Here is a 24,751-nt window from a genome sequence, read left to right as displayed (position 1 = left end):
TTGTTTGATTTTTAGAAATTTCTGTATAGTAAGTCTTTTGATAAGTTGATATAAATGTGTACTACTCTGCTTTCTCTTGATTGCTGCAACAGTAAAGGTAGTGTGAACAATACTTGCAGGTCTCAATTATATAACAAATCTTTTGACGAAGAAACTTGTAAAAGACTGCGTTTAGATACCAGTCCAGGACAAGCAGGCGATAAGCCTCAGATCGAGGAGGAGCGAAAGAAACGACAGGTACAGTATAAACGAGTTTCAGTTTTAATTATCTGTTTACTGTTAATATTTGCCGTATTTACTGTTAATTGCATGTTATTTATCCTATTGGGCCGAATACAAGATGACCCTCATAAGGAAAAACTACATTTTTTCGAGTATAAAAAAGTGGAATTCACATATACGCGATCATAACATATGAGCTTGGCATGTGAAGGTGTTTTACAAAATAATAATAATTGAATAATAATAATTGAATAATAATAATGATAATAACAATAACAATAAATCATAAGACTATATTAAGAGATTAAACAATGCAAACGTACTCTTTTAACTTTAAAATTAAGGAATAAGTGATAAATCATTAATTTATTTCTTTAAATGTTAGGCTACTGTACGTCCTTGATTTAAAACTTATAAACTCCTTTTGATATGAAGCTGAGTATTTCATTAAATACGGTAAAAAGGACTGTTAGCTTATGTTTCATAAATATTTTTTTTTTCAAAAGTTATGAATTTCTGCTTTACTTACGTTTCAAAACATGTTGTAAATAGGGCTAAATTTTGAAGCGCAGTACACCGGTCTCCAAAATATTAAGGGAAGAAGTGTCTTATTATATTTGAGCCATTACGGTAGTTTGATTTTATATTATTTATGTTCAGTTACATCTTCAATACTTTTTTATGATCTCTAAACAGAGTTTTTATGGTGAATTCCGAGAAGTATATTGTATTTTACGAAGTATCAGGAGACATATTTATTTTAGATTAAAATATGTTTTTTATGCTACTTAAATGTGTGTAGGTTGATTTGTTATGTTTACATTTTCTGTGTAAATTCCGCAGAGATAAAGTAATAATTAACACAACTGCATTGTAACTAGAACTCAGTAAATTATAAATTCCTTCACTTTTTTTTTTTTTTTAATCACTAAGAAATGTACTGAACTTCATGTTGAGAGAGACCTAGAATAGAATGTTTACTGTGAATCAACTAAGAAACTCTCTTGCAGTGGCAGGCACCTCATGAATTATGCTGTGTTGTATAAAGTATTTCATGAAGGAGATCCCGAAGTTCAGTTCCCAGTAATATGTGCATCACTCTCCTTCATAGAAAAAAAAAAAGTCCGATTTCGATACGCTAACTTACGGGAGTGAAAATGACGATAGAGAAACATATGACTAAGCACGAATATCAAATAAAATATGGAACACTGAAAAAAAAAATTGACGAAAAGTGATAAAACACACAGACAACAGCAGCAAAAAGCGAACAGCTCATTTGAAGTTGATATAAATATATAAAAGAAAAACGAACACACCGGAGAACAAATGTTAAAGAAATTAATAAGGAGCAACATGAGTTTCTTTGCAGAACTAATAGGAATAAATGTACATGGTTCGTGCTTGCTATGAAATTTCTTTCATTAGATGTACGCCGCCAAGAAAATATGCAAACATTATGCAAAGATGAATTATTAAGCATCATATATGATACTTTTTGTAGAAAATTAGGTTTATCAATTTATGTGTAAGACTTCTCAACAACAGAAAGAAAGTGGACAGTAAATATGCTAAGGATGCTTATTCTTTTGACCAATGAAACCAGATGTTGCTTATGATTCCAAACATTGTTCGATAAAAAGAAAACCAAATGCCCAATATCCATATCAGTAATCATCAAGAAGAGCACCCACTTGTGTTTGGCATGACATTTCTTTAGATGGAGACACAGACCATTATTTATGTATTCTTGAGTGAGAATCTCAGTGCTCAAAAATAGAAAGAGAACATTTTAGAACATAGTGTTATCAGCCAATTACATTCATATAATTGGCTGGCAACAGCTGCTCATACTTGCTTGAGTAGTGGCATAATATTTTCAAGAAAATACTAGTACGGCTGATTAACTGGCCGACTCTGCCGCTCGACCTAAATCTGTCTCACTCTGAGTGAAATGTTCTAGATATGTCACTGTCCTCACCACGATATAACAAGAATATTATAGCTGCTTGAAAGAAACAGTTTTTTTACTTCTTCCCCGCTGACTGATAGCCAAGTAAGTATACTCATTACAGCAAAATAGTCAAGGTGTGTATGCCTTAAAATGATACACTTTTGAGGACTTTATAGGGAGAACTGAGTCATATGTAAGGCATTGAAAGTGGAAATAACGAAAATGCTATGCAGCTAGTTTAGCCTATGGAAATGGAACCAGAACTGAGCTACTACCATTCACTGAAAGGCCCATCAATGACCAAATGTCTAGCTCTTCCGAGAAAGAGCATTCGTCCCGGGTTCTTTCTCGGAAGCGGCCTACCTGAAGCCGAACACTAGTAGTTCCACCCGACACCGAATTACGGCGAACAGACTTGCTGCATGGTCGGTTGGTTATTTGAACATGGCAAAGCACACAAGGGCTATCTGCCTAAGGGGAGGAGATGGAGGGCTTCTAGGAGAAACTGACTCCTATTCACACTATGCATAGGGAGACCCAAACATGCAGTCAGCCCGTTCGCTTGGGTTTGAAACCAGGACGAACTATAAGTATGTATCAGTCTTTAACTGCTGTGCCACTGGTGGGCTGGCTTTCGTGTTTTTTCCTTATGTGTAACGTGAATTCTAGGCAGTTTACCTTAAAAAGTCCTCCCTTCCCTTAGGCAGATATCCCTGGTATGCTCTGCCATAATGTTAGTAATCCTAAACCTTTCCAGAAAGCTGAATGGCATTTGGCATAAAAGCATGGCATAAATGCGAATCGGTTATCTTTAAATTGTCGTCCATGAAGGCACCCCTTCTCTTAGTACTCCTATTAATGTGGAGTATGCGCGCGTTTGTTTATAAATTTCAATTTTAATCTAAAAAATTAATGTATTCAACCTTAAAATTTTTAAACATTCATAAAAACAATAACTATAAAAGTGATCTTGCACTTTTAATGTTAGGCTCAATTAATTATTAATAAAAAATATCAGTTAATATGATTTAGAATTAAATTTTTAAATTAATCAAAACTCCTTCTGGCGTCAGATTTTAAAAAAAAAAATTTAAATACATTATTAATGAAATGGTAGTTTATTTTTGTATTTTAATTAAATATGGAGAAATTTTGTTTCATATACTAATCGCAGAATAAATTTCTTTTACTTTTCCTAACAGACCTTTTTTAACAGAGCTGGAGAAGGCACTGAGCACACTTTTCTTATCTGATTGCAACTTCTTGTTTTCAGTGGTACTCAGTAGCAATTCCACTCCTTAAGTCAAAATAATCACATACCATCTACGGACTGAATATCTTACGCGCATATAAAGTCTTATATGCACTGTTTTTATATTCACTGAATGTATATAAAGTCTAAAAATTAACCTTAAGTTTTCAGTACTGATCCTGTTAACATTAACTATTTCTTGAAAACGTATTTGCAAGTAGTTCAAAATGCAAGTATAATCAGCACAGGCGCCAGAGGTGGTGCGGCCGCATCGGGTGGCAGAATTTAGAGGCGCCAGAATTTTTAGAATTTAGAGAAGCACCGAGCAACAAAATTTAGAGATGTCAAAATTTTTAGAATTTAGATGAGGTATTGTACAGTAGAATTTAGGGGTGGCAAACATTTTTTTAATTAGTGATGTGCCGGGCACCAGATTTTAGAACACTCAAAGATTGCACCGAGCGGCAAAATGCTTAGCGACGGCTCTTAGTGCGTTTATTTGATTACATAAATGCACTCGAGGGCTGTCTACCTAAGGGATGCCTTCGTGCAGGACGTTCTAAGGGAAATTGGCTCGTACACACGTTACACATATCGAAAACTACAAAAACGCCCATACAGCCAGCCCATTCGCTGGCGTGTCCGAACTCCGGACCGAACTGCCAGTTTTCAGCACCTTTACTGCTCAACCGCTGTTGGGCTACTTTGTGTGGAAGACAAATTAACACAACATCACCACTAGTTTCACTTCCGTTGCACATTTATTGAACTTTGTGGGCCGATCTTTGTATTAAAAAAAAAAAAAATTAAATCGCAATTTTAAAAACAAGCATAATTTTACTTAATCTGGGGGAGGGAATGGAATTGGATAATTGGAGTTCGACTGTATTTAGTTTTTCTTATTTTGTTGTCAAAAGTGTTAGAGCAGTAATTCTGAAAACATATTTCTTTTATAGGAAAGGCTAGAAGCTATATCAGAGCAACTGAAACTCTTAGGCAGTCAGCAAGAAGAACTGAAAACCCGTCTTCAACAAGCTCGAGATGCTCAAAATTTTGGAGCAGTCACCCATTTGCAGTCCCAGTTGGAGCAGATTTCTACCCAACAAATGCAGCTCATAAATGACCAGAGTGAAATTAACAAACAGCTCAGAAGAATAGAAAGGTCTGTATTAAAGTTTACTTGTTGGCATATTATATTATTTTGTTAATATAGGGTTACTAGGAACATATAATAATTATTTTTCTAATGCATAAAAGGAATAAAACTAACTACAGATGTCCCTAGGTTTTGAGCATATCTATCTTTAATAAGTTGGCATCAAAATTATTGTTATTAAAATACAAAAAAATATTGTATCAGAGTGATCAAACAGGTTCACTTTCCTTTCGAAAACCATCTACTTTTAAAAGCAGCCCTGCCAGCATCTTTTGAGGACTTTAAGTGGACTGACATAAATTTTTGTTGCATAGGTGTAAAATCATAAAATGCTGTTTTAAAGAATGCTTGTCTCTGGTGAATGGAATCCTGCAGGAAGCTATCAAAGTTTGATATTAACCACTCTGCTATCATATCTCCTATATCTTATGGAAAATATTATGGGTTTACTCATAGCATCAAAAATATATGCATCACACTGGCCATTAATTTTATATAGAATAATTTTAATTATATGCTGAATAATTTTGCCTTCTGACTTTTATAACAGTTCTTTTCATTTCATTCATAGATACTATCTTGGTGGGAAAGGCTGTGGAAGATTATCTTCCTGTTCCGATCCTGATAAAATTGACAATGATGATACAGGTAAGATGATTATTTGTTGAATCAGTTTAAATAGTGAAACATAGACCACATGTACAGTGAAACATAGGTACATAAGGTACTTATGTACATTTTATATTTTCATCCCACCTTCTCATTCAGGTATTAAAACAATCAGAATTTGTGGATGTGATAGAAGTGTTTATGAACATATTATATACAGGGTGTCCCAAAAATGACTGATGGATTTTGTAAATCAATTTAAAAAAAAAAGATGGTATGTGATACATATGTATCGTTTGCAGCCTTATGCTTAGGAAATCAGGGAATTTTATCCCACCAAATTTCAAATTTAGTTAACATTTTCACCCACAGGTGGTGCTGAAAACTATGAAAAAATAAAAACCGGTGTGAAAATTTTTTAAGGGATGTTGCAAAAAATTAAACAAAGACATTTTCAATATAATCCCCATTTGCTGCAACAACGTGGTGCAGTCTCAGGCAAAAATTTCCAGACATCCGTTCAAGCATGTCTCTTGGAATTGTCTCGTATGCAGTACAGATGGGATGCTTCCGCTCTGCAATTGTTTGTGGAGTTTGGCGGTATACTACATCTTTCAGGTACCCTCAAAGAAAAAAGTCGCAGGGCGTCAAGTCTGGCGAATAAGAAAGCCATGTCATGGCACTTCCTGTATGCATGTCGTAATCCAAGGCAATTACCCGCTCACTGAAATGTTCGTTCAAGAAATCAAAGACTGCAGACGTCCAATGTGGATGAGCAGCATCTTGCATGAACCAAGAGGCATTCGAACAGTCCTCCAAAGCAGTATGAATCACAACAAATTCTTCCAAAATCCCAAGATATGGAATGGCCCTATTATTCCTTTGGATGAAACCACAACCCATACCATTATTTTTGGTGAATGCAGAGATCAAGGTTCAGCAATATGAGGATTTTTGCTTCTCCAAATTCGTGAGTTCTGCTTGTTGACATAGTCATTGAAGTGAAAATATGCTTCATCTGAGAACCATATGTTGCCAACATCGAGTTCACCGTCATCCACAAGTTGCAGCATGGCGTTTGCGAAATTATAGTGTGCATTAATGGCATTTGGACTGAGGGCTTGGTGAGTCTGGATTTTGTACGGGAACATGTGAAGGCTGTCGCGCATGAAATGGTGAATGCTCATTCTTCGGAGTCCAGTACAATATGCAACACGGCATACGGAAGTCCGGGGCCGCTGTTGGATAACCTACTGTATGGCTTCAGCATTCGATTCTGTAACTGCAAGGCATGGCCGGCCAACATTTCCAATATGGTCATCATTCACACTCCCCATTCGCTTGAATTTTTGGAATAGAGTCCTTATCACATTGTCTGACGGTCCTGTTCTCACATGAAATTTTCTTTGGAAACTGCCTCATTTGAACAAAACTGTGTTCCAGGCTGTGGAACTCTAACAGTACACGCTATCAGCTTGACGGAGAACTACGGAATGGCGAGCTGAAATACTTCCTTTTAACTATACCTGTTATAGATTGCCTGCAGTGCCACCTGTGGGTGAAAATGTTAACTAAATTTGAAATTTGGTGGGATAAAATTCCCTGATTTCCTAAGCATAAGGTTTCAAACGATACATATCTATCGCATTTAGTCTTTTTTTTTTTTTTTTTTTATTGATTTACAAAATCCATCAGTCATTTTTCGGACACCCGGTATAAGCATACATGTGTGAGTAGTCACATATAAGAGCGGCAGTTAAATACTGGAATAGCCATCTAGTGTTGGTTGTGAAGTAATTATATTGAATCATGTAAATATTGATTTGCAAAGATATTTGAACTAATATGTGCATGAATTTCAAGCTGATAAGATACCTATGTTATTGGGAAGGAAACAGATATCTGTGGATGTTTATATGGGTGTAAAACTGGGTGATTAAAATTTAGAGCATTCTATTAATATTAAATTCTGCATGAAAAGAGCTCTATTAAAATGTTAAAATTGTTGAAGTAAAATTGCTTAGTAGATATTATGAAGTAATTGTATTGAATTTCTGTAATTATCAAAGTATGAAGATGTCTGAATGTATATGTGCATGCCTTATGGCCCAACCTAATTCCCTTTTGGCTTTGCGTAATATTAAAAGAATTATTTACCTATAATAAAATGAAAAATAGCAGAATATCTTTATATGTTGATGCAGTAGTGGATAAGAAGTGGAATATCCTGCTCAACAAAGGAAGGAAAACCCCCACTTCCTTACCTTGGGCTGTTGGAGTTGCTTGCTTTCGTTTGACTACTGGCAATGATTATTTACAGCAACATTTGCATCAGAATGGAGTTAAGAGTTCAGCTTATTGTCCTCTGTGTCATCAGGGTGATATGGATGGTAAGCACCTCAAGAATTGCCCTGTAGTTTAATTACAGACAACTCTATCAAGACTAATTTTTACACTTGCATTTTTACACTCGCATCATTTTATTGGGCTGCTCGTTGACTAATGGCAGAATTGCCAAAGACAGGCATAGGATAAAAAAATATGAGCATTAATTTCAAGCTGATAGAGCCATGTGCTAGTTATTGGGAAGGGACTAGATATCTCTGTGTGTACTTTGGCATAAAAATGATTGACTGAAATTCAGAACATGGTCTTAATATTAAATTCCCTATGAGAATAGGAAAGGGCTCTGTTAAAATGTTTAGAACCGTTGAAAACCATACATAGTGAAGATGCTATGAAGATTTTGAGCGTGTTTGAGTTAACATAATGGATGACCCCCTAGAAACAAACAGCTAAAACAACAATGATGGTTTTAATTTAACATGAACAAGAAGCAAAATGCTCTGACAAATAGCATGAGCATAATAACTGAAAAATGACAAATTTATCTAGAATGCTAATGCTTTAACTGAAGAAATGACCATGAGAAAAATTTTGCAAAACTACCTCACACACATAATTGCAATGAACTTCTCGTGAAAGTCTCTTTGGCTAAAAAACGATCACCAGTTAGATCACATCTTGCCTATTGTATTGACTTAGTTTCCTGTACTTCCTAGCAGTCTCAGAAAAAAAAAAAAAAAAAAAAAAAAAAGGATGACCTGAACATGCAGGGATTTTCTAATTATAACTGATAGCCAACAAATATGAAACCGATAATATGAATTGCAGGCCTACTTCCAAAATTGGAATGTCATCATAATCTGTGTATTGGTGGACAAAAAAAGTATTTTGGAGGTTACATTATACTATATTGTTATATCCATATGTATATTTTTTAAGGTGCAGTTCAGGAATTAAATGTATATGTTCAGGGACTCGGAGACTCCTAAAATTTTCGGCATCATCGTACATCACATTTTTTATGTGATTTTAGTTCACATGTTTATTCAACTTAATTAATTTGATTAAAAATAAACATATTCATATTTGCATATCTCTAACATTTAGGAACTTCACTTACATTAACTGATCAGCCAAGAATAATTTTACATAGTTTCTGCATGTACTAACTGATGCATAAAATGTCACACACGAAAAATCAAAATACAATTTTTCCTGAAAAATATATATAGTCAGAGACATGCCCAATTACCTTCAGTTTTTCTTGTTGGCATATAAGCTTTTCAAAGCAAGCAGATCTTCACTTTTGTGTTTTTCACCACTTCACTTTTTTGCCTTTCACACTTTTTTATGAGTTTTCACTAACTGCTCTTAAATTTGTCTGAGGTTAGTGAATGTTTACATGGAAAATTAAGAGCGTTTCTGAGATTGGGATCCGCTTCTCTGAAATTATTCTAGATAGAGAGGGAGTTTGAATTCCTTGCATGAATATTTTGAGATTCGTGTGATGCCCCACTGACATCGAAAACGTTTTCAGGAGATTCAGTGTGGTTACTACAGGACCCTGATACTATTAATCCATGTGACTTCCTGTGGGAATATATATATATATATATATATATATATATATATATATATATATATATATATATATATATATATATATAAAGGGTAATAGTAGTGCGAGCAGAAAATGTGACTTTCAGGAATTAGCTGAGTATTTATTTTACAAAATTTCATCGAGTGTCCAAATATATTGAAGAAGTCATATATGCAATAGACTATACTCAATGTATCAGAATATGATAATGAATATATCAGATACTGCAAGCCGTGCATCCTTCTGACATGAAGACATGTTAATTTGCTTTAAAGCTTCTTTAACTTATGTAGTGTAGAAGACATATTTCACAGTTTTGTTATGGAAGTTAGTTGTGCATTCTATAATCTATACTGAAGGGTTTCAAATTAATTGAATAAATAAAATTTAGAGTTTATTTGTGTCTTAAGTACTTTCTTTATATTACAAATTCATATATTTGTTGTATGAAAAAATATTATTTGGAAAAAGAATGCCTCAAAATCTATAATTCTGATATTTCTGACTAATTCAATTATATAAAATACGTTTTCTTAGAAATCATTGATATATACTTTTAACTATCTGAAAATTATTACCAGTGTGTTCTAGTGCAGTATTTTCTGTGTCATAAATCTTTAAGGCTGTGGTGCCCAAATGATAGCCCATGAAGATTTTTTATGCAATCTGAAGGTATATTAACAAAATTTATTACTATTAAAGGGATTTATGTACCTTTTCTTATTTCTAATCAACTTAGGACTACTTTTTGACAACTATTTGGAATCAATAGAGAGATCTTGAAGAAACCAATGAGTGTATCATTTTCAGACATATTCTTAAATAAAATTTAACATATAGTACGGCCTGCATCTTCAAGATGCAGATTGACGTTTGAGGGTATTGAAGATTGACCACCTTTGCCACCTTTGCCACCACCTTCCATGAAAAAAAATAATGTGCTCCATTCAAAAATCAGAAGTTTACTTTAATTTTGATCTGCATGAAAATGCTAAATTTATTAAACGATATAAACTCTTATTTTATACTTACAAATATTATTAGTCTGCTTAATTAAATTATTCATATTTAATATTCCAAAACATAATTTAAATAATACCTGAAACATTTGCTAATTCTTTTTTAATTTCAGATTCACAGTTTTCAGCCTACAGCAATGCATCCTCTCCTACTCTGAGTCATGATGCTCATGACTCACCATCACAGGATTCAAATCAATCTGTCCACACAACAGATGTTTTTGGAACAATGAAGATGGTTAAGAAGACCAGTGCGCAAATTACTAAGCAGCTAGTTCAGGAAACTCTGATGGATGAAGGTCTTCGTGTAGTCAAAGAATTAGCCAACCAAATTAAAGAAGAAAGTGAAATTTCTGCCTTGGCTCCTCCTAATGTTAGCCCACCTCGAAATAACAACAGTACAACATCTAATGGTCCTACTCCAAATATTTCAAATAATTCAAAACCTGAGACTGGAAGTCGTCCCAGAGGCAGGCCTCCCAGACTTGACAGAGACTATTCAATATCAACAGCATCTGCAACTGGAGGTGGCTCTAGAGCTCCTACTCCTATGAGTCATCCTCCTCCAGCATCTACTCCCTCACCTTCCACTACAAATAATAACAATACTAATAGTAATAATGGTGGAAACGCTCCTGCATCATCGCCATCTGCTCAAAATGGACGTACTATGTCATCTTCTGCAATGAATGGTCCAGCATGCTCCTCTGAACCCCACAATAACAACAATAATACTAGCATCCCAATCAGTGCCTCATCTCATTCTGTAGATGGTTTTGCTATGCCCATGACAAATGGAACGAATGGCATTAGCCATCATCATCACCACCAACATCACCACCAGCAACATGGGACTGGAGGCAGCAATTCCCCTGTTGTTGACATCACTTCCTCTCCTGAGCCCATGGGGAAAGGAGCTTCCAACAGCCTCAATGCCCTACTCGCCTTTTCCCAAAAAGGGATCAAACAAGAGCCCTCCTCTCCAAATAACGCTTATAAAATAGACTGAGGCCTTCAGTATTAAAATGCTATTAACCAAACTTCTACTGTCTCTCATGTAGATAAGTCTTTACTTTTTAACAAAGATTTTTATTTCTCTTAAGTATATTTTCTGTTGCTGCTTCCACACATTTATTTACGTTTTATAATTTTAGCATTGTTATTAATTTGATTGCTTTTGTAAATTAGACAGTTATCATTTCATACATCCACTGCCACATAGGTAAAGTGGTTCTCTGCTGTTTCTATTTCAAAGAGTAGTTACTAGTTGTGTGACATCATTTAATAAAAAAAAAAACATTAAAATTGAAAATATTGTTGCATAGAGAGACTCTAACAGAGCTGAAGATTGAATCCATTCCATTGGTGCAGTATAAAATATTTGTGTGCAATAACCTGTTATTAAAGTCCTTCCGTTTATGGACTTGGGCCAAAACTAAATGAAAAGTAAGGATTTAAAATCTTGGCAGAATAATGTCTGTGATTCTTCGTTCTTCAATCCATGAATATAAGTTTTAGCAATTTAATGCTGACCTGGTCAGTGCTCCTGCAATGTGCCGTGAATTTCGTGTGTGCATGTTGCTTTATGGAAGTCCTAGACCTCCGCCTTTGCCTAGTCCGCTGTGACCAGTGCAGTACTCGTCTGATCTTAATCTTATAAAAGACAGACGTTAAACTTCTGATGGATCTTTCACTTGAACAGAATCTCCTGAGGTGGTGCTCAGCAGGAGACAAATACATTTTTCCCTACAAACTATCCTCTTATTCAGTGGTTTTCAGAACCAAAAGCTTCAGGCCGGTGGCATGAAACTTGAAAGACATGATTTTAGGGATGTGTATAGAATGAAGTGCAGAATGAGCTTAAATCTTTGTAAATCACTTGAAATAATCTCCTGCTCATAAGTGGAAAACATTCTCCCTGAAACCACTACCAATGCCAATTGTGAGTACAGCAGAAAAAATTTCAAAGTTTTCTGTTCTCTTTTTCATCTTTGTACAAAAAAGATGATATAAATATATAGCTATATATAGGGGAAAATCAAATATTGGTGTTCTACAGAGATCTGCAGTATCATCATACCATGCTTGATTCAGATATCTGTGATTACGGTCATTTATTTGTCATGCTCGTGAACATTTTCTTACTCACACGATAAATCTGTTTCCAAAGGGACATGAAGCGTGAGCTGGACTTGTTATGTACAAGAGGAATGGAATGGGAACAATGAAATCCATCTGAGTTGATAGACAACAACAATCAGTGCATTTAGTGATATGATGCCAAAATTGTACTTGAGAAAGTGACGTTCCATCTTAGTTTTCTAAATTAAGAGTTGTGTGATGTGATAAAATGTGATAGTGTTTACACCCTTAAATGTTATGCACAGATAGCTACCAAAGTCTCAATCGCATACGACTTTCTCATTCAGCATTCTTTAAGCTCCGTGCGCTGATAGCTAGTCTTCAATTGAAGAATAAAAGAGAAATCAAACCTTTAATATAAACAAATTGCACAACCCTAATCTGAGTTTGGTCACCTAAGCGCGTGAAGTGCAAAAGATTGGATGCAGTAATGTGTCTCATTTTCACTACATGCTGCTTGGTGTAGGTTATCTGAAAGGCTTGATTTATGTTTCTTTCCTTTGCTTTAAAAGAATTCTGTGCAAAATCCAAAAATATTAAATTTTACAGTGCTTATAGCCTTGAACATCAGCTAATATGAAATTATTTCAATTAGCTGATCCAAAATCTGAATGACGAATATGTACTTCATCAATTAGGCTACAAGCACTTTTTAAGTAATACACTTATACCATCTTTTTGTTTTAATTGAAATGCTTTATTCGAGATTGTGTTTTATACGAGTCTAACCACTCTCTGAATGCAATATTGATAACACTAGCACTGCTCGCACTACAACAAATCTTAGGCGAATAGAACGTGAGTAGTGTGATAGTGTTGAGTTTATTGTATATCAATTCATGTTCAAGGCTATATTGGTGTGCATTTCTTTAGATATTGCTTATATAAATCAATTATTTAATTTAAATATAAACTTGTGTTGCTGCAAATGCCTTAGATGTGGCTTTAGTTCTTCCTGTTCAAAACAGGTCTCATTTTGTTTATCTTTTCGGTTTGTAAATAATATGTCATATATAAGTATTTAATCTAAGAGTAAATTAGTGTAAGCGCATAATTGAATGTTTATATGAAATAATTTTTTTACATTCAAAAGCATCTCTAAGATAATGCGATTTTTTTCTTAACAGAAACAGATCCATGAATATAAAAAATTATCTTTTAACGAGTGCAGTAGTATGCTAATTTGCCGGGTAGATGCAAAACTATTTAATTGATCGTTAAGTTTAGGGAGAAACTGAAATTATAAATTTCATTTCTATTGTTAGAACTGATTGGTAATGAGATTGTCTTCCTTTGATTTACATTTTCTGAAAAAGTCATGAAAACCTCATTTGCCTGTGCAATAAAATAATTGGGTTTTAAATGTGTTGAATTTTTTACATCATTATGTTATTGTTTCTTAGCAGTTATATTTGAATTTTCTCTATATAAATATTCAAACATGAAGTAATGTTTCTATCAAGTTTCAATATTCTAATTCTATAAATAACTGTGCAATACAGGTTGTCCCTGAAACATTTTTATTAACCTTACTCAAGTAACAGGAAGAAACTCCATGTTTTTATTGTTCATTTTCTTTTTGCATTAATATTTTTTTATTTCGTTACTTTGTCACAGATTATCAGATTAGTGGGAAATTTTAAAATGCTTTATTTTTTTAAATGATTGGGGTCATTTTGTATTTAAGAGATATGAATACTTTTATTAATAATTCCTTTTTATTGTGTTTTTAACAGAAATTTTCAGATTGTGAAATTGTTAAAAACCTGCGTTTAAGTTGAAATTAGAGAAATAAACAATGTTACAAAGTTATACATTTATCCTTGTAGTGCTTTCATGAAACATTGAGTTTATTAATAAACCAATTTGCAATAAATATTAAATGGTTTTAACGTTTTTGTATATATATGTTAACATTTTGTGACATAATAAATTATTCGCTCTTCCAAGTAAGAATGTATTATCCAGTATTGTTGTTATAGAATCCAATTCTCTTTTTATGATGTCAGTGAAGGTAAAATGTCCCAACTACATCCTGAAGTGTATCAGACTGAATATTTATGACTTAGAAACATGAAAGTCAATCTTTTTCCCATAAAAAGACTTTTACCATAGTCAGTTTCAAGCTATCACTTTCATCTTCATACAAAATTATTAATTTTATTTTCTTTGAAAAATTTATAGTCATCAGTGAAACATTATTTTCCGTTGCCATGTTTAAAGAGTTATTTATAGTTAAATATGCTTTGACTACAGCTATGAAAAATGAAGAGATATTATGTATCATTAACTTAAAATTTAGAAATGTTAGAGCAGTACTATCTAACTTTTGTAATATATTTCACTTATAATTCGAGAGATTTACTTTCAAGTATTGTGATACTCAAACCAGCTATTTGCAGCAGTTCTTAGCAGCATTTTTTTACTTTAAATAACAAAAAGGAGACCTTAATTCAGGTCTCATAAAATTCACAGTTTTTTATCATATACATTTTTATTCTATTGTTTCTGACTAAGATGAAAAGAGGTGTGTATTTTGACTATTCTGCTGAGAACTGCTGTCAGGTTATGCTGCTGATGAAAAATAAATAAATAAATAAATCAAAATATATGTGAATTTTCAAACATAATTTTCTTGCTCTTCATTTTTCAAAGTTTCCTAGCCTAGTCTCTAATTTTAATGGAAACTTTGCTGTTGTCAATGCAAATGAAATGCGATTGAGGTGTATTTTTGTCAAGAGTGTTCCTGTTTTGGCTGTCATATCTGAATAAAATTCAATTCCCCTTCTGTCAAGTTGTCACTTCCTCCTTTATTTAATAATAATGATTCATCACAGTATTTTTTTTAATAATCAAGATTTTGTCTCAGTTTACATCTAGGCATTTAGAAGGTCTTAAGTACACCAAGAAATGATTTTATAATAAAAATTCTTGTTCATACACTATTTAAAAAGGCAAGTCAGCTTAATTATTTAAAATTATATTCACTGAAGATTCTCATAAATACTATATATGGTTCACCTAGATTGTATGCATAATTAAGGTCATTTCCATTTTTATGCACTTTGAAGTATCATAAGAATGGATAAGGTATCAGGATACCAATTATTTTTAAATGTAGGATGAATGTTTATCGCAAAATGGAGTTTATATCATTTTTCTCACAGACAAATATTTCACAGTATTAATATGCAGATAGAATGGCATAAGATTATAGTCTATGACTATGTTACACCTACCAACAAATTTTGACTTACCGTATCTTTAATGCTAAATACATTTCTTTATGGCATTTGAAATTCGATGAAAATCACAGTAAAACTGAAAGACTGATTAGTTTTGAAGTTAATTAGAAATTAAATCCACACCAATTTTGGTCACCTGGTTATCAATTTCTCCCAGACAGATTCACGAATAACTTCTATATCTAATTAACATTCAGACATATTCCAAAATCTGTTTCTCATAGAATTAGATAACAAATGAGAAAGACAATAAAAATTTAGGTAACAGACAAGTTATGGTAAAAGTATTTATTAAAAGGTAAAAACCATTCACATTCCATGACCACAACAACAATCCTTGGTTAAATACACTGCTGGCACCCAAATTGCAACACCAAGAAAGACAAGAGACATCACAACAAAATTTATTTAGTAGATAACATGTTGACCAAGTATCAAATGATTAAATTTATAGACTTCTGGGAAGTGTGGTTCCTTCCAGAATCAGTAGCCAGAGTAGCCGCCATTGTTGGAGATAACCGCTGCCACACGCCTCGGCACTGATTCAAAGCGGCTTTGGATGTGTTCTTGGGGTACAGCAGACCAAGCAGCTTCCACACGTTGCCAAAGTTGATCTGGTGTGGCAGCTTGGGAATGTAATCTGGGTCAATCGTTCAGCAACCATGGACCAGATGTTTTCCATCAGCGAAAGATCCGGACAGCGAGCCGGCCAGGGAAGCAATTCAATCTGGCGATTGACGAAGAACCCTTGGACAATGCGTGCCGCGTGTGGTCGCACATTATCCTGTTGAAATATGTCTGTGGGCAAGCCCTGAAGGGCAACTGGCTCCAACACCTCGGAGATGTTTAAAGTATCGGCAATGCGTGCTAGAGAAGTGGAAGAGATATCCAATACCGCCCCATACCATAATACCCAATGCAGGACTAGAATGACGGTACATAACACAGCTGTTCAGCATCCTCTGTCCACGGTGTCTCCAGACTCGAATCCGACCATCGTGGTATTGCAGACAGAAGCGTGACTCATCAGTTAAGACAATTACATTCTATTCTGCTGTCCGTATCCTTCTTTCATGATACCATTGGCGGTGGCAAAGTTTGTGATTTTGCATCAAGGGTAGACGAAGCAATGGTCATCTTGCAGACAGACCACTCTGCTGTAAATGGCGTCGAATGGTATGCCCGGACACTGGATGATGCGTTACAGACTGAATGTGCTGTGCTATGGTTCGTGATGTGACTGAGCGATCCGTCACTGCCATGAGCACAATGTTCCTGTCATCTCGTGAAGAGGTGAGGTGGATGTGATCGTACACATTGATCCGTCGTACCCTCCTGCATCCAATGGTCACATGTTCACAATACCATTGTTTGGTTTTGTCCAACACAACTACTGATTTCCCTGAAAGATAATCCACACTCTCGGTAGGCCACTATCCTTCCTCTGTCAACCAATGTGGTAAGTTAAATACTTAAATACAATGTGGTAAGTTAATGTGGATACTTGATCAAACGATGATCGCTGTTTACTATAAGGCATAATTGATCTTTTTTTTTTTTTTTGAAAAAAGCACAAGAAAATCACAATTACCAAACTTGAAAACGTTCAAAACTCCAAGCCTTAAATAGGACTTTGAAGTGCCGCCACAAGTGCACGTGATGTGTGTCTGCGCTGAAACTCTAATCATTTGCATATCTCACCTCCACTAATGCATGTTGTAAATTTCATGTTATTTGCATGCTTCCTTCAGGGTGTTGCATTTACAGTGGCCAGCAGTGTGCATTCCTATAGGCTTAAAAACTTAGAACTAATTAACATTTTTAACTTATATTAATCATAGTAAAATTAGTAAAGTTTGGTTTTCATTCCTGATAACATTTGACTGTTTAGTGTCATCAGAAGACTGCTGTTTGTAAGCATAATAAAAAGAGATAAAAGAAAAGGCATTTTGTGCAAGGACACTTGATTTGGACTGAAGCTTTATATAGTTAACAGAGAAGATACAACTTAGCAACAATAACAGAATGGCAAAAGCTGCCTAATACTGAGTTTTATTTCTAATAGTTCAATGGACTGGCCATAATATGCTTCTGTGGTTTTCTTGTATGTAATATAAAACAGGTCAGTTTCCCTTAGAAAATCTCATGTGATATTCTTCCCCACAGATGTATTTTACCATAATAAAAAGGAGTGCAATCCAAGTAACCAATGAGATTCACAGTTTTGCCTGCAGAAGATTGTGCAGCTAGGGCAATAATTTAAATCACACAGCATGCACTAGCATTGTAAAAAGAAGGGTTAGAGCTGAAAGGAGAGCATGTGTGCATTTTGGCAATATGGACAGTTTGTTGTACAAAATAAATATGGCCCAATGAACTACATTGATGAGTCTATGAGGGGTAGAATCGACTGATTTGAAACAAATCAAACACAGATGGCAATATTCCAGGAGCTTGATGTCTTGCAGAGTTTTATTTCTGTACGCTGATAGTAGTTCCAGCAGAACAGATGACACTCCAACACATGGCATCTCTTCATTATGCTAAAAAGGCTTTTATGTCATTAGCTGCGAGACAGCATAGACTGGTTACAAAAAAGGACCTTGGCAAAAGGCCTTTAACTTACCACATTGGTCATGATTTTAGAGAATATCCTGTGCGGACAACTGACATCACATGACCTATTATTCTCAATGTCTACAAGTTGCATCCAGCTAACTGCAACCCACTAAAGAAGAGCATGTGGAACTGGATGCAGAGAACATTGTGCTTAAATTCAATTTATGTCCTCATTTTAAGCTCGGTGTTCTAACAATATTAAGCTGCATGGTCCTTGTTTATAAAAGAAAAGTCTTCATTATGCACGCCTATCTGAAACAGACTTAAAAAGGTGGATATAACTACCCACTTACAAGTTGAAACTTGTTTTCTCTGTTTAAACCTCACTGAGCTTGCACTAGCTCGGAAGACATGTCGCAGCTTCAACTTCCAAAAACTCGCTTAGATATATATACTTCTGCTAGCGCAGGACTCCAAATTTCAAGAACAGTTTACTAAATTTGTACAAAATACCATATTTCTATGGCAGGCCAATCTAATGTATACTGAAATCTTCCTTGCTGCTGTATATTTATTGTTTTTTAACTCTAGAAAACTGTTTTTCTTCATTACCAATACAGTGGGATTACTAATAATTTTCATTGTAAATCACCTTTGTTTCTTAACTTGAGGAAACTGCTTTTCTTCATTACCATTACAGTGGGATTACTGAGTGCAAATTATTGTTAATTCCATATGCTTCAGTCTAGCAGTGGCTGAATAGATAGGAGCACTGAACGCTGGTAGTTTGTCATGGGTATGGTTTACAGCTAAATATGGGGTTTTCATGTTTTTGCCCCATGTGTAATATAAACATGAACTATGAACATGAACTTTCCTTAGAAAGCTCTCTGTGAACACAAACCTCCTAAGAGTGACATTTCCAGAGTACTTTGTAACAGTTAAATTAATTAGCCATATATATAGATTTTGGTTGTAGTTTTAGTGGTGGGAAAGTTAGAAAGAAAAGTGATATCCTTCATTTTTGAACATACGTTGCTTTAATGGTGCAATTCTTCTTTCATATTACATTCACAGATGATGCATTTCCTTCAATGCATATCAGTAAATCACTTTGACAAATATCAGTAAGGCACTGTAATGCTCTAAATATGTACTGAACCCTAAAATAAGTTTTATGTCTTGCAGTAGGCTTTATAAACTCTGCATACAAATTGTGAAAGCATATCAGTCTGCTTTACAAGCACATGCTATAAATACTAACCACGACTGTAGTCACTACTATACTTTTCAATCTAGGATTTAAAGCAATTTAAAAAAGATCGAATGCTATTGAGATCTCGCAGCAAACTTGTACATAAAACAGCTGGAGAATGTATTAATTAGTTATTTAATACAATACTAGTAGACCAGTGTAATTAGTTTAGTTATGACAAAATTTTAGGGTTTACCTGCCTAAGTTGTGTATATGTCTTCTTTGAATAAGGAAAACTGGTTTCAAGTCATGGCAAAAATGATTAAAAAAAACTTGATCAAGGGAAGTCAGCAGCTGGAATTCAAAATCAGGATGAAACTGTGTTTTGGAACTTCAGCCATTAAGATTAGCATCAAATCAGTTAACAATTGGTAAACTGTGTCTACAATCTTTAATGAACTACATAATCATTATGCAGTTTTTCAGATAATTCCAATTGTCATTAACTAGAATCATAAATTCATGCACTAAAATTTATCTATCACAACTTGTTTCATGGTTATCTCCATTTCCACCATTCCAATAAACTTTTCAGTCTTTGTCCAGACTACACTCAGTTTCATAAAGCTGCATTACTTACCCGAAAACGACATCACTACATGTCAGTTAACAGTATTAATTCACATTTGCATCACAGAGAAACTCCAATGATAGCCATGTTTTTACTACTGAAAATACTGTAATCAGACAGGCATCGGCTTTAGATTTCCAAATTTTTATGCATTCTTTCCAAATAAGGCAGTGGCAATGAACAAGTATTGCATTTGAATATGTTGGCTATGATGGGAATAACAGATTCAAAATGTAGTTATATACAAATGATATCCGACTTCTTTTTAGAGTAATACAAAGCACTTAAAGTATTTCAAGAGGCAATAAATCAATAGATTTTCTTAAAAAGTATTTTGTTATTTATTTACTGCCAATGACTGAATGTCATTTTGCGCTAAATTGTGTAACATAATTTTATCACTTTTTCTTTTGATTTCAAGCTTGATTTGACGAATTGATATAGTAGTTAAAACCACAAAACATTTGAAGCTCACACGAAGTTTTATTCTTGTAAGTGGAATGATTTGGCTGTGTGAGGTTTGCTTATGCATACATAATATCGCTTCCCACAAGCAGATATCCCTAGAATACCGTGTGACACTCAAATAACACTGTTTGGCATGAAAATCCTTCCCGCCAAACTAATGTGTTATTTTGATAATTTCAACCTATGTAACCCTTACATTAACCTGTAAATTGTCATATCGTGTAGCAAAATCTCGAGAACATCAACAACTTATCTTGACTAATTGCAAAGCAGGTATAAGAATGTACCTATGTGATTTAAAAGTTCTTATACCATACCGGGGTTCAGCATTGCCAAGTCTATGTTTTTTTCTAACTTTAGGGAAATTGTACATAATGTGGCAATATAGGAATTATGTCGTTGCTTCTAGTACTCTCTGTACCCGATCTATCTAGAAAACACCACATGTATGAAATGGGTTTATAATCAGCTGGCTAGTTGTTGGATGATCGCGAGTGGAGTGCAAAGAACTAGGAAATAGCGAGTGTTGTAGTAGTGTTTGCCGTGTGTAAACGATGTTGTTGCAACATTGTCTGAACAAACGTAACATTTTTTGTTATATATCTGGTGAAGTGACACAAAAAGCTCAATGGAAGACTGAGCCCACTTGTAAGAAAAGCCTACGAGTTATATTTTGGGTCCAAAGTTGGTGATCAGGTCAAAACTTGGGCTCCCAAAATTTGCTGCTGCACTTGCTCAAGAACTTTAACAAAATGGCTATGAGGTACTTACAAGTTTATGAATTTTCGAGTGCCAATGATTTGGCGGAAAACTCAGAATCATGTTGATGATTGCTACTTTTGCTTAACAAAAATCCTCAGGTTTTGTTTTTTACTAAAAGCAAACATAAAAAAGTTGAATAGCCTAATATCACCTCAGCCATGAAACCTGTAACTCATAACACTTCTAGCATACCTGTCCCTAAGCCTCGAGAAAAATATGAAATCGACTTGGAATCAGATGAGCTAAATGATTTTGAAACCAAGTTTTCAAGAGAAAGATGATTATGAATGTAGAAGCAATAAACAGCCCCATTTTATATCTCAGAAAAAGCTCAATCTTATTCGTGATTTGGATCTTTCCAATACAAAATAAGACACACTTTCTATGATAAACGAATAAAATTCAAGTCTTCAAGGTAAAAATAATATCGTTTTCAACTTCTAAAATAAGATTGATGCTTTCAAGAAGAAACAATCTCTGGTACAACTTATTTTGTATCTACCTATGCTGTTTACATTTTGATTCATTGTAGTAAAAAATGAATATATCATTCATTTTGGGATTTTCTTAGAGTTTCAGTTAAGTTTTGGTAGTTTTATTCTCGATGCAATATTTTAAGTAAGTTGAATGTACATATGTAAATTATAACAAATAAAATGCTTTAAAAATTTTTGTCATGATTAAATTATGTGAAAAAAATGTGCCAATGGGTTGAATTATTAAACTTACTGGTCTGCGAGAATGTACCAAATTATTAAATTTACCGGTCCTTGGAGTAAATCCAGTTGAGAAACACTGACTTAGTTTATTGTCATGATATTCTGTGTTTAATGAATGAAACCTATAAACCTCTAGAGTTGCAACTGTTTATTGACCCTTCAAAGACAAGCCTGAGGCAGATTTATTGTTTAATGGAAACAAACAACCATCTGTTCCCATTGGTCATGCTGTAAATATGAAAGGAACATACGAGAATATGTGTATATTATTTCAAAGCATAAAATACTAAGATCATATTTAGAATATCTGGATTGATTAAAAGCTCTTGTACTACTTACAGAACTGCAGAGTGGCTACACCAAACTTTTTTTTTTTTTTTTTTTTTTTTTTTTTTTAAATAAGACAGCAGAGCCAGAAACCAACATTGTGTCTTTGAGGAATGGCCATTACATGAAGACATGGTGCATGGTCTGAAAAACGTTCCCTATGAACCCTTAGTAAAGCAGAAGAAAATTTATGTCCTTCCTATGGACATAAAAAAGATCTAAAAATTTCTGTTACAGCCTTAAATAGAGAAAGAAATGCTTTTCTTTATTTGAGATGGAAATTCTTGCACAAAAATGAAACAAAGCTTAAAGGACTATTCATTGGGTTGCAAATACAGGAACTTTTTAAAGATGAAAATTTTGAAACTTCGCTTTCGAGAAAAGAAAATAGAGTGTGTGCTGCCTTCAAAAATATTAGAGCGACATCCTAGATAACAAGAAATCGGAAAACTATAAAGAGGAAGCTGAAGAACTTATCCAATCTTACAGATGTTAGGTTGCAACATGTCACTTTAAGCTGCATTTTCTTCACTCCCATTTGGAATTCTCTGACAGCTTAGGTATGGTTTGAGATGAACACCAAAGTGTGAGACTTTTGATGCAGTTTAATTTTATAAAGTTGTTTTACTGGGGGGCACATCAATATTACAAAGGTTTGGGTAGTGCTGTTTTGGTGTTGATGGTTTGACTTACCTGTGTGTATAGTTTTCAAATATTAATACCAATATCATGGCATTTTCTACAAGAGTTGCAATTTGTAAAATCTGGAATCAAGAGTTTTTCTCTAAATTTGTAGCATGATCATTAACAGTATTTTGTTCTGATTCTAAATATACCACTTACGATATGGGTTATTACAGTACCTGATTTGGATTGACAAAAGCTCAGTTATTATCTACACAAAAGCTAAGCAACAAATAATAAAATTATGATAAATTAGCTAAAAGTAGTTTACAATTCTTGAAACTCGGATATGTTACGAATCGAAGCAAGTTACATCAAGTAGCATTAAAAAAAAAGACACTGCTATTGCTTTATGTAAATATGATACACCTTAAAACCAGCTGTTTAGGAAGCAATTTCAATTTAATGAACAATGGTAAACAATTTTGCGTTAGCTAAAGTGTAAAAGAGAAGTGAAGGCAACATCTGCCCGCAGAATCTTGATATACAGCCATACACTAATTAGAAGCAGGACAATGGCAGTCTAATATTGCAAGATGGCTAAATGTCAACCATTCTGTGGTATGCCAGTTTTGGAACTAATTTTGAACTAATGGTTCAGCCTCTTGAAAACCTACCAAAGATAGTTACCATTCTGCAGATGACTGGTATTTGAGACTTACTGCACATCATAAGACTGCAACTACATATCAGCTTAGATCCATGCTTATTTCTGCTACAGAAAAGACAGTATCAGACATAACATTATACAGAAAGCTGCACAAAAGAGGTCTGTATGCTAGGTGAGCAGCATTGTATGACCTGCTTACCTACCACCACAAGAGAGAATTGGGCAAGTAGTCATGTAAACTGGATTGAAAATCAGGGAAAGTATGTTCTGTTCACTGATGAGTCCTGCTTTGCTTTATAGAGTTATTTGCAATGTGTTTACACACTGAGAGAAGCAAACTTTCGGTATCTTCCATCTAACAAAAGGCTACCTATGCAGGAGGTATGGCACAGCGTATTTTTAAATGGTAACACAAACCTGTATGTGCTGTCAGATGGAACTCTCAATGCTCCAAGGTACAGAGATGACATATGGGATCCTATTGTTGTTCTGTAAGCTGCCACAATTAGCAATACCTTCATTTTAGAAGCAGATATACCCACCTACATATTACACCAATTTCTCGAAGTAGAAACTATAGTTCAAATGGAATGGCAAGCACACTCTCCAGGCCTTAATCCCATTTAGCATGTGTGGGATGCTCTCAGGACACTTATGTCTCTTTAATATATATGTACACCACTATATATTAAAGAGACATCACCATAAGGCATGTTTTGCTGTTCAGCATGATCATATTAAATACTAAGAATATTTTTATATTTAATTTGTTTGTATGAATTCAGGAAATTTTTATGTTACTGTTAGCATCATAAATATAAATTAATCTGTATAACATTTTCTTCTGTTTTTAAGTTACAAGTAGTATAATAAATATTATGACCAAGTTTCATCCGATTTGATTGCTTACTTTTTGAGTTATCAGATTTTCATTTGCTCCTTGACTTTTACAAATCAGTGTATTTGCCAAAAATTTAGACAATGAATATATATAAGAGAACATGAAGATTTTCTCAAAGCACATAATATATGAAATATTAATACAATAACCCATACTCAAACAGGTATATATAAAAAAAGGAAACAAATCTCAGTATGCCAGTACAATGCTAGTTAAGAGTTCAGTTTAGTGCTGTAACTTTTCCTCCACATCAAAAAAAGTTGTGACTCTGAAATAAAGAGTTCCGGATTTTCTAAATTAATTTTCCAAAGATGACGTCTATCATGGAAAAATTTCATATTCTACAGTGC

General features: G+C 34.1%; 1 protein-coding gene across 10 annotated transcripts in view; it reads left to right on the top strand.

The window, feature by feature from the left end:
- Positions 1-15,090, top strand: part of LOC118183128 (uncharacterized) — a 412,812-nt gene extending 397,722 nt beyond the window's left edge. For 8 of the 10 annotated variants that reach the window (XM_085807732.1, XM_085807733.1, XM_085807731.1 and 5 more), the window contains 4 exons: positions 102-237; positions 4,385-4,590; positions 5,156-5,232; positions 10,272-15,090. In XM_085807732.1, the coding sequence (XP_085663858.1) occupies positions 102-237; positions 4,385-4,590; positions 5,156-5,232; positions 10,272-11,167 (1,315 nt within the window). In that variant the 3' untranslated portion in view covers positions 11,168-15,090. The remainder of the gene's footprint in view (positions 1-101; positions 238-4,384; positions 4,591-5,155; positions 5,233-10,271) is intronic. The other 2 variants (XM_035352584.2, XM_035352573.2) reach the window with 1 other exon arrangement.
- The last annotated feature ends 9,661 nt before the right edge of the window (positions 15,091-24,751 follow it).

Source organism: Stegodyphus dumicola, chromosome X1, assembly GCF_044657685.1.
Source record: "Stegodyphus dumicola isolate Sdum_Otavi_A_Nest chromosome X1, ASM4465768v1".
NCBI lineage: Eukaryota > Metazoa > Arthropoda > Arachnida > Araneae > Eresidae > Stegodyphus > Stegodyphus dumicola.
This window is presented reverse-complemented; position numbering and strand designations above follow the sequence as displayed.